Source organism: Perissodus microlepis, chromosome 3 (assembly GCF_051167445.1).
Source record: "Perissodus microlepis isolate ML-2025 ecotype Zambia chromosome 3, ASM5116744v1, whole genome shotgun sequence".
NCBI lineage: Eukaryota > Metazoa > Chordata > Actinopteri > Cichliformes > Cichlidae > Perissodus > Perissodus microlepis.
In genome coordinates, this window is record NC_140463.1 from 22,026,220 (window position 1) to 22,042,340 (window position 16,121).

The 16,121-nt window shown below is 43.3% G+C and overlaps 1 protein-coding gene across 2 annotated transcripts in view; it reads left to right on the forward strand.

Annotated features, from left to right (window-relative positions):
* The window catches only part of exoc6b (exocyst complex component 6B), a 130,406-nt gene that overhangs the window by 92,732 nt on the left and 21,553 nt on the right, over positions 1-16,121 (forward strand). For both annotated transcript variants that reach the window (XM_084923582.1, XM_084923583.1), the window contains one exon: positions 389-462. In XM_084923582.1, coding sequence (XP_084779708.1) covers positions 389-462 — 74 coding nt within the window. The remainder of the gene's footprint in view (positions 1-388; positions 463-16,121) is intronic.

Consider the following 16,121-nt stretch of genomic DNA (forward strand, 5'->3'; position numbering starts at 1 on the left):
CAGCTAAGCCCTGTACAAGCAATGCGCGCGCGCACACACACACACACACACACACACACACGCGCTAGCCTTAAAACTCTGACATTATCTCCTTCACTTTCACCAAGTCTGCATCACCCCAAACACACACTTTCACAGGCACGCACACACTCTTTTTCAGCAAGACCTAGCGACATGACTCTAACACCCTGCCCTCCCCTTTCCTCTCCTCCCTCCTCCCCCCTCCTCCCCAGGCTGTCATTTGTCTGCCAATCTATCCCGATGCATAGCAAATCCGACCAGGTCTTTTATTATTCTGTTTTTCACCCTCTTATTTTTTTTCCTCCTCCTCCTCTCTTCCCTCTCTCCGGGGGTGGACTGGGGGTGGCGGGTTTGTATTTTCCCACAGGTTTTGCCAGAGCCGGCCCGGTCGCAGGCTTCCAGGGTGACACGTTGCTTCTGGCCTTCAGTGACTTGAGACAAGTAGGTCTTTGTCTCCCTCGTGGTCCTCTCTCCTTCGTTTTCTCTTTCTGTGTGTTTTTTTTCTTTATTTTTTTATTTACCCCACTATCTTTTTTTTTCTGCCTCCTCCTCCTCCCCCACTTCCTTGTCCTTTTCATCCTTCTCCCATCCTCCCTCACACTCCCCTCAGCCCTCCTCATCTTCATCTTCACCCTTCATTTGGTTTTCTGATTTTATTCCTTCTTCGTTTTCTCTTCTTTCTTTCTTTTTTTATCCCACATCCCAGTCGTCCTTGCTTTTCCCACCCTTTTGTTTACTTACAGTGTTTATCTGGAAGTTTCTAACATCTAACATATCTCTACTGCTGCTTTATCTCTCATCAAATTCCTCACACATTCATTGCGAGGAAGTGACGATGTTTCGAGAGAAAAAACGGGAAACCTGAATGTTGTAACGAACAACTGATGCTTTACTGTGGTGAAAGGTTCAAACATCTTATCTGCAAAGACCCCGATCTGAAGATTCCTCCTGTTTACTCTTTATGTCCCCGCTGTCGCCGAATGCTCGCTCACTGGAGACCAGTGGATTGTTGGGTTTCTGTCTAATTGTTTTGGGTCTTTAACTTAACCTCTTTGAAGATCTCCCGTAATGATCTCTCTACATCAATATGATGGAGTTGCTATTCATCGATTTGCTTTAAAAGAAAAACATTAAAAGTTCGTCCCACTTTTGTAGAGTGTAAAAATTAAACTTCCGTTGCAACCCCCCCTCCCCCACCCCACCCCAACCAAAGATTTAAATCAGACACATCATGAAATCTCTCCCCTTACCCCCAACTGGTCGAGGTGGATGGATTTGCCTTCCTAAGCCTGGTTCTGCCAGAGGTTTCTTCCTGTGAAAATAGAGTTTTTCCTTCCCACTGTTGCTGTGATCTGGTGCTATGTAAATAAAACTGAGTTACATTGAAATGACCTGTTTAATATTGTGTAGGTTTTCCTTTGTTCTGCTAAATTGTTCAGCTGCATTCAGGACCTCTGGGAGTCCTTGGCACTGAAGTCTTTTACACACACATCCTTTGGGTGTCGTGGGGCGGGAGCTTCGTGGCTCCGGCGTCTATCCATACTGGCTCTGATTGGGATCAGTGGACTTGAATGAATGTCTAGTCATCACCAACACCTTTTTCGTGTGTTCTTTTGAACAGTTTGGAAGTGATTTGGTTTCTCACACCAGTCTCTCAGAAGAACATTGCAACAAGTGTAAGAAGATAGTGAGCTTTATTCTGCTTACCTGAGTGTTGTAGTTGATTGATGCATGAAGTTGCATATAACATTTCTCTGATTACGCTGCAAAAGCAACAAAAGCGTTCAACTTCACCACAACCAGAACTGCCCCTGAGGGGTGCTGACTTATGATCTGCTGTCATCGGTGTGTAAGTGAATGGGAGCAGACACGGGTTTCTGCTTCATCTGGGAATCTGCAGCATTTTTACATATTTATATCGACCACATCTATAGACAGTGTCCCACATTTTGACTGGGTTTACCTCACAGATAGAGATCCCTGCTGAAAACCCACTAATGAATGATCAGAAAGAGCAGCAGCTGAAATAACAGTTTAAACCAGTTGTTGCAGGTAAGACACAGGCGGTAAAAGGCCTAAAGCACCAGAAAGACCACAAAAAAACAACTTCAGCCTCAGTTTGTATATATGAGAAGTTGGAACACACAATATAGCTGTCAGGATCAAGGCCAGTGTTTAGGGCTGGTTTTAGCATTAGTGACGTGTCCCGTGTTGTCTCTTTTGCCTAGTTTCTGACTTTCTAACACACGTCGCTGAAGCGGCCTTCATATTGCGCCCTGTGGCAATAAAGTGGGTCCGCGAGCCGGATGCTGAGAAACAGTCGAGTACAGGAAGCGGCCCGATTGTGTGCTGTGGGCGTCTTGTTTTTGGATCCTGGGAAAAACAGAGCGGGGGACAGAACTGGACAACCCCGATGAGAATCCAGGACTCTAGGCGAAGTTGTGTGTGTGGGTGTGTGTGTCGATGTCACATATTAACTTTGCGAAAAAGCATTTGGCAAGCCGGCGCCCACGTACGTGCGCGAGAGCACGCAAACTTGTGTTTGCCGTCGCCGTTTCCGAGGCTCTGGCGCGTTCGCGAGTCGCCGCCGAGTGTGTGAAACTGAAGCGCCGTTTGTGTGTCTGTGTCATCGCTGAATGTGTGAAACGGGGCGGAGAGCCCGACTAAAAAGTTTGTGTGTGGCTTTTCTGGCTGCTGCGTGTTTGTCATAGTTGCTGTGAAAGTGTGTGTGTGCGTGTGTGTGTCAGTCCAGTGAATGTGTGAAACAGGGCGGAGAGGGAGTCAAAGTTTGTGCTCGCCTTTGATGTGTGTTTGTTGTTGTTGAGTGTGTGAAAGTTGGTGGAAAGTGTGTGTTTGTATTTTTGTGTGTGTGTGTGTGTGTGACAGCGGATGACGGATGGGCCGGCAGGACGGAGCAGGGGACGATGAATGAGGTGACAGACAGAGACGGATAGCCCTTTATCCCTCCGTCACAATCCCTCTTTCTCTCTCCCTCTCTTCTCTTTCTCCGCCTGTCGGGATGATGCAGTGCCTCTTGTCCTCTCGCTCGGAGGAGGAGAAGGAAGGGGGGAAGATGGGGAGAATGAGAAAAGAAAAAATTGCATTCATCCGGCATTGATGTTTACTTCAGCTACCCCCCCTCCTTCTTCTCTCTTCTCTCCTCCGCTCTTTCCCCATTTTGCTCCCACTGCCCGCTACCTCGTCCTCTTCCTTCAGCTCCATCCTCCTCCTCCTCCTCCTCCTTTGTCAGTGATCAAAATCAGTTGACTCTTTTAGCGTTATTCAGCTCCTTCGCTCTTTTATATCTCTCTCCTCCTTTGTTTTTCCTCACCATTCTTCTTATATCAAAAGAAAGAGCATTCCTTTCCCCCCCCAAAGCTCCGAACGAGCTTTCATACGTGACGTCGGTGCGTACACATCTGCCCGAGCGCATCTTTTCTTGTGTGTTTGTGCGAGGGTCGATTTTTCATTTTCCTGTGTCGACTTTCGTATGTTGGCGCTCTGTGAGTGTGTGCGGGTCTTTGTGCAATATGTCCGTGTGTGTGACCTGATTTTTGAATGGCCGATAAATCACGCTGACGGGTCCGTTTGTTGGGTGGTCGGGTCCCGGTGTTCTGGAAGGATCCGGGGTCCTGGGACAGGGCCGAGACAGGAGTTCCCCCAGGACACACACACTTATGCACTTGTAGATACTTGGATGGACACACACACACCGAGCGCGTACAATCGATGTAAACGGGCAGCTCAGACATATGTCATACCTGCATTTTTTTTTTTAACACCATTAAGCATTTTCTTAAAAGTACAGCCTGTTTTTAACTCAGTATCTGCATTTTGGAGCAGATAGCCACTGTGAGGATTGGGGAAAAAAGGCCATGTGGGACAAAAGACTTACAAGTCTCCATGTAAAGATATAATAGACGTACATGTATAAACTTTTTGTCCGATCAGAGAAGAAGGATCCCTGTCAAGGCGCTGTCGACTGTCAAAATTTAGCTGGAAGCAATAATCTTATATGCTCTATCAAGTGTTTTCAGCTGGCCCTTTTTTAAATCAATCAATAATAAGCATTTGGGATTTTTCAATAGTCAGTGCTGCAGGCATATTTCAGTCAATACCCCCCAAAATTAAATGGTATCCTTACTGATTCCTGAAGGCAGGAGGTCTCGAGTTATTTGTGTTTGGTCAGAAATACATCCTTTTTTTATTGTGACAAAATGAAGAGAGAAACATGAGAAAAGTTAAGTTTTTCTATTCTTTATACAGTGCAAATTGATTCAAACATAAGACCCAGGGTTACAAAATTGACCTGGCAAAGACTCTGCCCATTTGACAGCTTGAGAAAAGGATTACATAGATCGTAAAGTTTTTTGTGCATTTTCATATGTCTGAAAGCCCCTGTAAGCGTGTTTGTCTTTTTCTTCTTCTTCTTCCTGCTGCTCCCTTTAGAGGTCACAAAATCGGGTCATCTGACTGCATCCCTCCCTATCCCTGCTATACTCCCAGGTCACTCCAACCCTCTGCATGTTTTCCTGCACTACATCCATGAATTTTCTCTGTGGTCTTCCTCTTGCCTGGCTCTTCCATATTCAACACCCTTTGCCCAATATATCGACTATCCGCCCTCTGTGGATGTCTCTTGAAACTTTGATATTTCAGCCACAAAGATGGTGATTTCTACCCCCCGCTTCTGGCAAAACCCTGATGTGTTTGTGTGATCCTGTAGCTGCTAGTGTACATGGAAAGTTGGACACAATGACGTTAGTTAGGCCCTTAGCCTCCCCTTGGAGCGTAGACCATCGACTGCTGCCTGCCAGCGCTTCGCTGTGAGTTTGTCATCGATGCTTCTGTAGCAGTTAGCTGTTTATAGAGTGTGGTTGTTGGTCTCATGCCCAACCCTCCTACTCTCTCATCCTGGACCTGGGACAAGGCAGTGGTGGAGTTTTCCCAAAGATTTGGGTTGATAAGGTTGATTTGTGTTGGGTGCATTGCCTTCTTTAAGCAGCTATGCATCAAATTAACTTAAACAAAGAAAGAAACTGTCACTTTTAGTATTCAGAATTTGCCAACTTTGAGTCCCACAGTGAAACCACTGCAGGCTCCAAACAAGACAAATTCATGCTTTTATCTGCAAAATCACCAAAAAAAAAAGAAAAGGAAAAAAAGGGCAGTGTCACACCAGCCAGAATTCACATTTTCATGGCACACTACTCAAGGCTGTCTAGAAAAAGGCTGATTCACTGTAACAACAAGCTTATCTAAGTTGTCAGCAGCTTTCTCCTCTTCCCTATGATTGCTAAATAATTTGGTGAGCGTAGGAGGCTGATTGTGTTGGTGTGTGTATTCAATCCCCAGGTTGTACTTTTCCACAGATCCTATCAATCCTCCTATATTTAGAACATTCAGAAGTCTGTGGTTGCTTCAAACCTTTGGCTGGCCCTCTGGTGTGTGTTTGTGTTGCGGTGTGGCGTCCCCCCAAAAAAACGCTTGCAACAGTGGAGTTCCACTCATCCCCTTCTCCACTCGTTCATACGCCAGGCATGCATTCTTCCACCTTCAGCCCTCTCCCGTCTGTGTGTGTGTGATTGGTTTCATTCCTTCGGTTGACCACAGACAGTCAAATTCCATCCATTCATCTCCTTAAAAAATAAAATGTCATTTCTTTCCCCTTTTTTTTTTTTTTTTTTATTCTTTTAAACCATCTGTCCATCCATTTTTTTTAACCGCTTACCCAGTTCAGCTGCCGATGGGGAGGGGGGGGTTAGCAATAATCCTAATGAGCATATCTGCCCTGTGCAGTTGAAAGTTGACCAACTCCATATTTTTATTTTAGGATTCTACTAATGTAGCGTTGCATGATTCCCAGTTCTAAATAATCCATATTTGTTTAATAATTGGGCCTTAAGTTCATCCTCTGTCTCCTTTTAAGTCAGCTTTCTGCTGATTGGCTCCCCCTCCCAAAACGTTTAAAAGGAGGTGGGCTTTCCCTGATTGTGACCCTATTAAGGTTTTGCCTCACAGAGATTTGAAACGTTGTTAATGTGTTTTTAAGAGTTTGGAAAAGGAGACTGGACTTTTGTGAAGACTTTTCATCCAAGAGGCTTCTTCAGTTCTAAAAGAAAAAGGTGGAGAGTCCTGGATATTTAAACACTAGTGGGGATTGTCCCCTAGAAGGTAGCTGACCCACTATTAATCATGTGCCTGATCGCATGAGCCAACGTTCGAAAAAAATGAGGTTTCGTAGTGAAACAACTGACTTTGCCTCACTTTATTATGCGACCTATTGAGGTCACCTGACGCAAAATGTGAGTGGGGGTTAAGGCACCTGAGAAAGGATCTCAAAAGTGGATTGTAGGTGGCAAACAGTTCGTGTCGTACCACCCCCTCTGTTCAGTGATGGTTGTTCACAGTGAGCCAGAACATTGGCACCCTTGAACGAGTAACCTTTAACCTTTAGGTGCAGATGAGTCATGTTCTGCTGAGGTGGTTTCTCCAGTTAAGAGGTCCAATGGTCATGTTTCATATGAGAGTCCAACATTGCAACATTATATTTTCACATGTAAGTGGAATGCAAACCCAAAATACAGACTCGGATGTTAGTGAATAAACAACAACAAATTTTTATTTGGTGAAAACAGCAAAATGTGCAACATTAGGGCAAACTAAGGTTTTTAAACAAACTGGAGACTAATCCGGAGAAAACAGCTGGGGCAAAATAAGAAAAAGCTGACATTAATCACACAACACAGGAGACGACTAACTAAAACTACTAACTAAAAATTTGAATTCTCACTTCGATGTTCTTTGTTTCATCTGCTCTGTGCTTCACTTACTGGCACTTTTTCATTCCCTTTAACTTCATTCCCTGTCGCTGTCCTTCTCACTCCTACCCCAACTTGTAGTTCTTTCCGTTGTATTTGTCACCGTCTTCCTTAAATTATTCCGTCTCTCCGTCCGCCAATTCACCAATTTGGACTGCTGGACTTCAGCGGTCAACATATCACCCAGTTCCCTTTTTAAGCACACACACAGTCGTGCAGACTTTCAGTGCCGTCTGCCCTGTGTCTGACGCTCGCGTCCATCCCGAGCATTACCTCAAGAGGCTTCCCCCCTCACTCTCCAAAAGCAACATGTCACAGCATGACGACTGCTCCCCTTATCCCAACTTTGTGTGTGTGTAGATTGACTGGCGTGGCCAGTAGCGATTATCCAGTGACAGGATAGCAGATTCTCCCCCTCTGTGTGTGTATGTGGAGGCAGTACACAAGCTAAGGGAGGCAATGAGGCCCAGTGGGAGAGGAAACCTCCATCTCACCTCCTCCTAACCCAGACTGACAGAGCAGTGGGAGGGAGACGGGAGAGAAGTTTGGAAAAAGAGAAGGAGTGATGGAAAGAAACGAAGATATGGAAAACACAAGCTGAATGTATCAGAAGTTGTATTATTTTTCTGAACTTGCTATTTTGATCGTCTTAACAGTTTTAGGAACTCTGTCACCTCATACCCCCGGGGCAGTCCTTGTAATTTCTGCTGTCATTATGTTTCTTTCCTGAAGATTAAAGCCATTAAAGATGATAGCGAATGATAACAGTATAAGATTAACTGTGTAGGCCAATTAACTGTGAAAGTCTTTCATTTCCAAAAAAACACAAAATACAAATGACGTTAATGCAGCAGCATTACCTCATGACCTCATATCTCGGATACATGAAGCTGTTTGTATTCATCTTACTTTTTGGGTTTTGCTTTCCTCTGTCTTGTTTTCTTTTACCCATCTTTTTTTCAAAGTTTGGATTTGAAGTGTCTAATAACGTCACATTTAAGAAAAACAAAGCATCCTTTCCTTTAAATGTGTGCTTTAACTTTAAATTAAGCAATAAGTTTGCTAAACTAAGTTTTTGTTTTTTTAAAACAGATGACTAAACCAAGTCTGGCTTGACTCACGTTATAAATGCATACACTGTTTATCCCAGATCAGAAGTTGGAGACTTGGAAAATAACCCTGATTAAGCTTTTATTCATGGCACGACAACATGACGATAACCTCACGTAGTGGATTAAATTTCACGAAGTTTCAAAAAACGAGGGTTTGTTTCTTCCTCGGAGAAAAGCTGTTGGCTTTCATTCAGGCTTGTTGTATCAGTAAGAAAAACAACTTGTACAGAACAAGGTCGTCCATCAACACGGCAGGAAGCCTTCACTTGATTCCACCACAGTTTGTTTGTCGACTCATTGTTCCCCACTGGAGTGCACATGCTACTTAATGCTCCCCGCTTCCTTTCAAACGTGATACACTCCTGCAGGAAATAATCCCTCACAACCATATTGTCTTAGTAACTTTGTTTATGCTCACATCGTTAACCCGAAACTTTGTGTCGATCATATCAGGTTTCTCCTTAGTTTTGGCAAAGTTTTTACTTCAGTCCTCGAGACGGGGATAAATGGATTTTCATTTTAGCTACTGCTAAGCCCGTAATATGTCAGTGTGATTTATTTCTCGAAGTTTGATCCACAGTCTGTCTTTAGCCAAGTTGACCTGAAAACTACACCCATATGGGGAGGAATGAGAGAGAAGGAAAGGAGCGCATGATGTTGGTGAAATAGGGAGGGTTAAGTAAATGTTCTGAGGTAGCGCAAGTAAGGTAGAAAGAGCAAAAGCAGGGGTTTTCTTACATTATTATGCGCTAAGTAGGTGAATTGGTAGGTAGGCTGATAGGTAAGTAGCCAGATAGATATAGTAATGAAGGTGGATATATAGATAGATGGATAGGTAGGCAGGTAGATGGATGGGTGGGTAGATGCTCTTCTTTTTTTTTTCTTAGGGTTTTTAGTTCAGTTTTATATTTAGGAAAAACACAATTTAACTGAAATAAATTGGGGTTTTTTCCATTTTACTTTCTAAATGTTATTTTTAGCAAAGCAACAACAGGACAGGAGCTGGAGATGCAACAAGAAAAGCAGGACAAGCTGAAATCTTTTATTAAATATTTTTGTTTCATGTCACTTTAAACTACCTACCCAAGTGTTGTTTGTTTGTAATAGTTCTGTAATGTTAAAATGTGCTTATAATCCTAAAACAACTACCACTAATAATAATATTGGTGATTGTAATTCTGGAAATTTTTGACCACTGTTTCATCCTGATGCTGCTGATGATGATGATGATGATATAATGGTTATAAGGATGATTGTAATTAATGACAGCAATAAAGAGCAAAAATATTGTTGATCACAATAATAATCCTGATGATAAGAAATTAAAGACAGTTTTAAATCATAAAAACTTACTGAAACTCAAATTCAGAACAAAATAAATACAAAAATAATGAATGAAACTAAAAAGACTTAGTTTAGTCAGGAACAAGATTTAACATATCATATATGAAATGTTCATTTTATATGCTGTAAATTCTATGTAAACAGAAACAGAAAGGAAAGAAAGACCTACTAGTGCACGGGAACTAGACATTCCTGAAGCTGCTTTATGTTCTGCCGTTTTGTTCCCATTTGCTTTTTAATGTTTGTGCTTACTGCTTTGACAACCTTCATTGGCTGGAAACTGAAAAGCAAGACTCCATATGAACACAACGCTTTCCTAGCTCAAACTCCTTTTGAGCTGTTGACCCTGTTTACCCATTTATTGCAACGTTTTACCAGGTCGTATGCTGAGGCTTGCTTATTTGGTGACCTCTCTTCAATCTTTGCGATTTTTTCACACAAGAGAAAGATGCCGGGGAGGGCGATGTGAGGCAAAAGGTAAAGAGAAAGTGAAGGATTAAGAGAAGGGTAGGACAGAGGTGAGGATGAGGACAGGAAGAGATAGACGAGGTCAGAGGAGTGGAAGGAGACAGAAAAATCTGCTACCATCACATTCCTAAGAACTGTGGTCACGCTGGGACAGCTGCAACATGGGCGTATGTGTGTGTGTTTTTAAGAGTGTGTGTGTGTGTGTGTGTGTGTGTGTGTGTGTGTGTGAGAGAGAGAGAGAGACAGGTCAGAGTCAGGAAAGGGACTGCTGACAAGACCAGGGTGAACCGTGCACGTGTGTGTGTGTTAGGGTTGAGCAGCAATGACCGCACATGCAACAGGTTCACCTCTGACCTTTCAACTCCTCACCAGACTCAGACTGATGGGGAAAGAGGAGAGGACGAGCACGTAAGGAAGATGAATGTAAGGGGTGGTGGGAGAAAAGGCAGAGATGGCGAAAGTACAAAAATCTTAACAGAAAGGCGGAAATGAGGGGGAAAGTTGATGCGCAAGACTCGATGAGGAGGAGATGAATGAGTCCAAAGGAAGATGACGGGAGGAGATGGAAGTGGAAAAGAGAGAAAGCATTCTGGCCCGATTCTGAACTCACCGAGTGACAAAACGAGACATGAATGTGTAAAAAAAAAAAGTTGACGGAATGGAGCAAAAAACCGAGGGATTGCAAGTGAAAGAGTGCAGTCAGGTGAAAGTGATACGGCGAGTCGAACGGGCGGACAGGGTGGTCTCTCTCTCCACTGGTCTCTCCCTCTGTCTCTCTACCTCGCTCCCTCTCTCTCTCTCATCGGGAGGCTGACACTTCTCTTCATCCGTTTGACCGGTCACAGAAGGGGGGATGAATAGAGGAGTAGAGAGGGGTGAAAGAGCGGGATGAGCGGAGAAGAAAGGGGCCGAAGAGAGGATGAGCAGCAGACGGACATCTAAATGCTCGCCTGCCGATCTTTTGGAAGAACGAGCGTGCAGAGGCCGACACACAAACAAAAACAGGGATGCGAGCAGTTTGCACAAAATGCAGCAACACATTTGCTGGTAGTGGACATCCATGCGTGCAAACTTGGGTGTGGAAACGGGGGGGGTGCTCTGAAACGTTGCTTTTGTTGGCCCTCTAAAAACTCTCAAATACAGCAAATAGTCCTCCGTGATGATGGCCAACAGCTTGAGAGACTTGCCGTGTAACCACGCAAGCTCGTCCTGGTTTTCTTGCGGAAACCTTGTCCTATGTTTCGCCCATGTTTTGTGTCACTGATCTTATGAAGTTAAAACTTAATCTGCTGACTTTTTGTTGTGAAATATTAACTTGATAAGCAGGTTATGTGGTTTTTAATGCTGTAAACATGATTCTGTGGTTCTGGACTCCTTTTTGAAACCTTCATTTTTTGTTTTGTTTTCTTAAAACCTTCGGAGGTTGGTGGAAGATCTCTGTAAAAGCTGGATCTCTGGTTACACAAAATCTATGGGGATGAAATCACTTTTGGCATGAAAACAACTAAAGGAAAAAAAAAGAGAAAATGCAAAATATGACTGCAGCTCTACTTTCGAGTGATTTAAAAAAAAAAAATGTTGCATGCAATATCGATAGCAGTTAAAGGCAAAATGAGTTGGTGCTTACAGTCTTCCTACTTTAGTGCCCAAACCTTTAGGTTATCCACCGGTTGCGAGGAGTAATTTCCCTCTCGCTCTCTCTGTCTCTGATGGTCTCATCTGCTTCTGCTCTTCCTCCACTTTCTCTAAATTTCTGCCTTAAAGCGTGATTGCTGGGCATCATGGGGGCTGATGTCTGTCAAACACAGAAGCACGCATTCACACGGTTCACAATAAGTGCAATCTTATTCTAATATCTAATGGATCTGTCTCTCACACAGATTCTCTCCTTTTCCACAAACACTGAAAGTCTGCCGCATACACCTGTCCTGCCTCTTTGCTTCACGCACACACATTTCTGCTCTTCCCCTCTTCCAACAGGTTCAGACCATAATAAAGCAGCCTGTGATCCTGTTGTGCTCGAGATAACGCAGCAAAAAGCGGCTGCTGCTCAGACGCGAGTGCGTCCATATCTGCGGATTTATGAGTGTAAGCTGTTATTTATCTGGGAACGGTCACTTAAGTGTGTGTATGTGTATGAGCGTGTGTTTCTCGGCCCCTGTCTCAACTTCCTGTCCTGTCTGTGGCCAGCTTTATCGGCGTGACAGCAGGTCAGGCGGTGGTCACGGCAGCAGGAGCTATTCACTGACCTGATTGGACGGGGTGGGGAGCGCTGGCTCTCTACTTCCGACCAATGGTCAAGTAGCGGTCAGAAATTGGGGGGGGGTGAGTCAAGGTGGCTCAAACTCTGATGAACGCAAACACACCATGAGCTCTCTCAGACTTTGATAAATAGCTTCACGCACGCAGTCACAGATGCAGACGCGCACACGCAGAACGCTGAAGTGCCTTTTGTATATATTTTGTTTTTAATATGCACATACAGTGGCCGCGCTGTGACCCGGTCAGGTCATTGTTCTGCGTTATCAGTCCCGACCTCTCCGTCAGTCTCCTCCAATATGACCTACATCTACACCCCTTCCTGTGTGTGAGAGAGTGCGACTGCGGTCATTCTGTGGTCAAACCGAAAAACCCTCCAACAGCTCTCACCTTTCAACTGCTTCCTGTTGTTCGGGGGGAGGGTTCGGAGAGCTGCAGAGTGATGCTGTGAAGTCTCATTTTCCTGGATCTGCAAATTAGATTTTTCACAGCAGTTAAATCATCTTTTGAAGACCAGTCCGGGGGCCACCGAAATTTGACTAATTGCATGCACATGCTCGCAAGCCTTTGTCACGTGTTCCAGTTTAACCCAGCTGTGGCTTTTTGGAGGTCGGGACATCTTCAGATTTACCTTTAGGTTTCCTTATTCACAGTTTGGGCGAAGCGGCTCCAGCTGACTAAAATATCTCAGATTTATATATTTATTTATTTTTATACTTTTAACATTTTGTTTCCTACCTCACTAACTGTCTGCTTCTAGACTTTTAGACTAAAAACACCATGTTACCAGATACTTTTGTCCTGATACTAAGTCCTTAATGACGACGCTTTAAAGTTAACTGAAACGGGTTAAAATAACTTTTATGGACATGAAGAAATGTTGAGACTAATATAAAGAATAACAGCAAAAACAACAGAACTATCTAGTAAATTGACTAAAATGAAGAGTTTTCATGATGAGCTCTTCTAAATTTAGTAAACCTTTCTCAAAAATGTTAGATATGAAGATATTTTTTATGACTTATTGTAATCGTATTTCATCATTCATAAAATCACTATGTCTGCAGCAGCCCAAAGAAAATTTCACTTGAACTTAAACTTCCTTTATTATGAGAGAGGAGGTGTTACATCCAGCTTGGGTGTAGCTGCTGCTATGGATCGTGTGAGATGATTATTAGACCAAACATACTGAAATGTACTATTTGATATATTTGCAACATCTAAAGCACCAATAAGGGAAGAGTAGATGAGCTGCAGTGGATTACATGTCAGTGTTGAAACCTTATTCCATAACCTAACGTGTGGAATTCAGTAACTCTGGAAATTGTGCAGCCTATGAGAATTTGGTCAGATAGCCACTATTCAACCTGCATTCCACCTTCATAATTGAAAATCACACTATTTAAACACAAGATGTCTCCTATGTCTCGCCACCATCCCCCTCCACTATCCTGGATACTACACCTTGTAAAGTGAAAAACAACGGATTGATTGAGTGATTTGATTTATTGATTTATATTTATTTGATTAATATTTCAGGTAAATCTACGTGTAGCATGCTAGGAACTCCAATTGTTTTACTTTAACACAGGACGTTTAGCTCAAACCTGCAGCATACACCTGGTCTTTGGGCCAGATTGAGGGCAGATCACATTCTTGTCATAGGCAAATCTCTCTGAAGTTTTCTTTTAACCAGACCAGGACCATCTTCTGTTAAGGGTCTGTGTTTTAGTCAGGCTACAACACAGAGTTGGTTCATGCTGTCTTTTGGAGCAGCTATGGTAAAAATTTGTTATTAAATTCATTTAAAGGGACTCGGTCTGCATAGAAAAATGTGAAGGAATTGCAGTGCAGCGTTGTATCAAGACTCTATCAAAGTCTAATAAATGGACAAACCTCACATGAACTCCTGACCCAGGATTAACCTCTAAAAATAAGTGTGTGGACCCAAATTGACTTTAAGAAAGTGGCTGAGTTTGAATCGACCTTTTTGAAAAAGTGCCTGAATCTAAACTGAGCTCAGAGTGCAGCTAAAAGCTGCTGTTTTTCTAGCCCTGTTTGTTTTGGAGTATTCTGTCTTTATTTGCTTTATCAGCGCACAGAGCAGCTCCCAGCAGGCCCCTCTTGACTTCAGCCTGCACTTGTTTATCGTCTCCCTGTTTCTCACTCACTCGTTCTTCCTCCTCCGTAACATCTAGTTACCCTCCGCCTGACCTCCTGCTCTCCCTCCTTTCCCTTGCTCCTCCAGTCCTGTAATATTCCCCCAATCATTCTTTTTGAGTTTTCTCTCGTCCCTCTCATTTACCTCCTCTCATTCTCTCTCTCTCTCTCTCTCTCTGGCTCTCTCTCCCCACTTCGTCTCTGTCCATGTATGTCTCTCGCTCGCCCTCTCTCCGTCTGTGCAGTGTCTAATTGACAGCGCAGACCCCTGGTTGAACCACCAGCACTCTTTTCTCATTTTTGTTTTTTTTTTTCCCTTTTCTCCAGCAGTCATTCCATTCGAGTCCCCTCACTTTTTTTTAAAGCAGGTCACACAACTTCTCTAACACTCCTGACGAAGAACAAGGGAGGATGAATAGGTGAGAGAAAAGGTGGGGACAAGGACAAGATGAAAGATGAGAGGAAGGAGGGGACGGATCCTGAAAAGCTCGTTCTTTTAGGGTAGCTCAGAGTTCAGAAGCATAATTCATTTGGCAGACGTGTTCCCATTCCTCTTGCTATATTGTGTTGTTGAACTTGAGAAAGCTCTGCAGCACTGTCGCCTTACAGGAAGCAGGAAGATGCATGACATCTTCTTGTGCTTCAGTGGGTTTCCTCCAGAAGTTCTGCTTTCTCCTGCCCATCTTGGTGGCCCGAGGAGGTCAAACGCACTTCAAGTTCAGAAGTGTAATTTATTAGTTGCAAAAGCACACAAAAGGCAACACAAGTTGAGTAAAACAAAAGGGAAGTAGGTCAAACACCGAAAGCACATTCAAAAAAACATAAAAAGCTCATAAAACACAACAGAAGTGACTTAGGGGAGACAATAACGCGATGGGACAGCTCCGGCAAACAACTAATAGCAAACATTTATGTACATTAGAGAACACGCGTTAGCTTGAATTATCACACTTCTTTCAAGTATGTCTCAGGCACGATGATATCCCTATATTGGTGTTCTTCCTACATCATCTTAATAATGCTGGTCCAGGATCAGCATTGAAAATGACCAAGTTGTCTGAGCATTCAGTTAGCATCCAAGAACTTGGCTAATGCTTTTAAAAATTGCCACTAGGAAACAACTGTGAGTAGCCCAATTTTGGCTAACAGCAAACATAAATTGATAATATAGTTATTATATTGTATAAATTAATAAACACTTCAAATGCTTGCCATTTGTTACAGAAGAGTTTTTATGTCTTTTTTTTTTCTTTTTCCTCCACATTGAAACTCTGACATCACAACAATATGATTGGACAGTGGTTGTTGATCCTGGACCAACATGATGATGATGCAGGAACAATATCAACATGGGGATAATCAGTGTCTCGGTGCAATCCTTTGCTTGTCTCGATTTCTGTCACTTCTGTTGCATTTTATTCAGCTTCTTCTGTGTTTTGTGTGCTTTTGCAGCAGTTTTCTGTTCACTGGTCTGAAATTACATCAGGACATGTCTGAACTGCAACCCTTTACTGACTGGCTTTTCTGTCTGCGCATGAAAGGTTTTTTTGTTTGTTTTTCTTTTTAAACAGTAGCTGGCTTTCCACAGCCATGGTTTTGCTTTTACTCCCAAGAACAAAGACCATCAGCCTAATACTCTGAGCCACAACCTGCTGAGCCTCAGGAAGTAGAGCAGTTTGTCTACCAATCTGAATCTTGGTGATTTCTTGTGGTATCTTCGGGCAAGATACTGAACCCCAAGCTTCCCCCAATGCATCCATTCCTCGTTTCCTCTAACGTAGATCCCTCTTGTTCATTCATTCCTTACCTCACCCCACCACTCCTGCTCGCCCTCCTTCTCCAGCCTGCTGGCTCACTGACCCAATAATGATTCTAGAAGGTTGTTTATGTTAACAATTTGTGCAATATACCTTAAAGTAAACATTATTTTTACCAG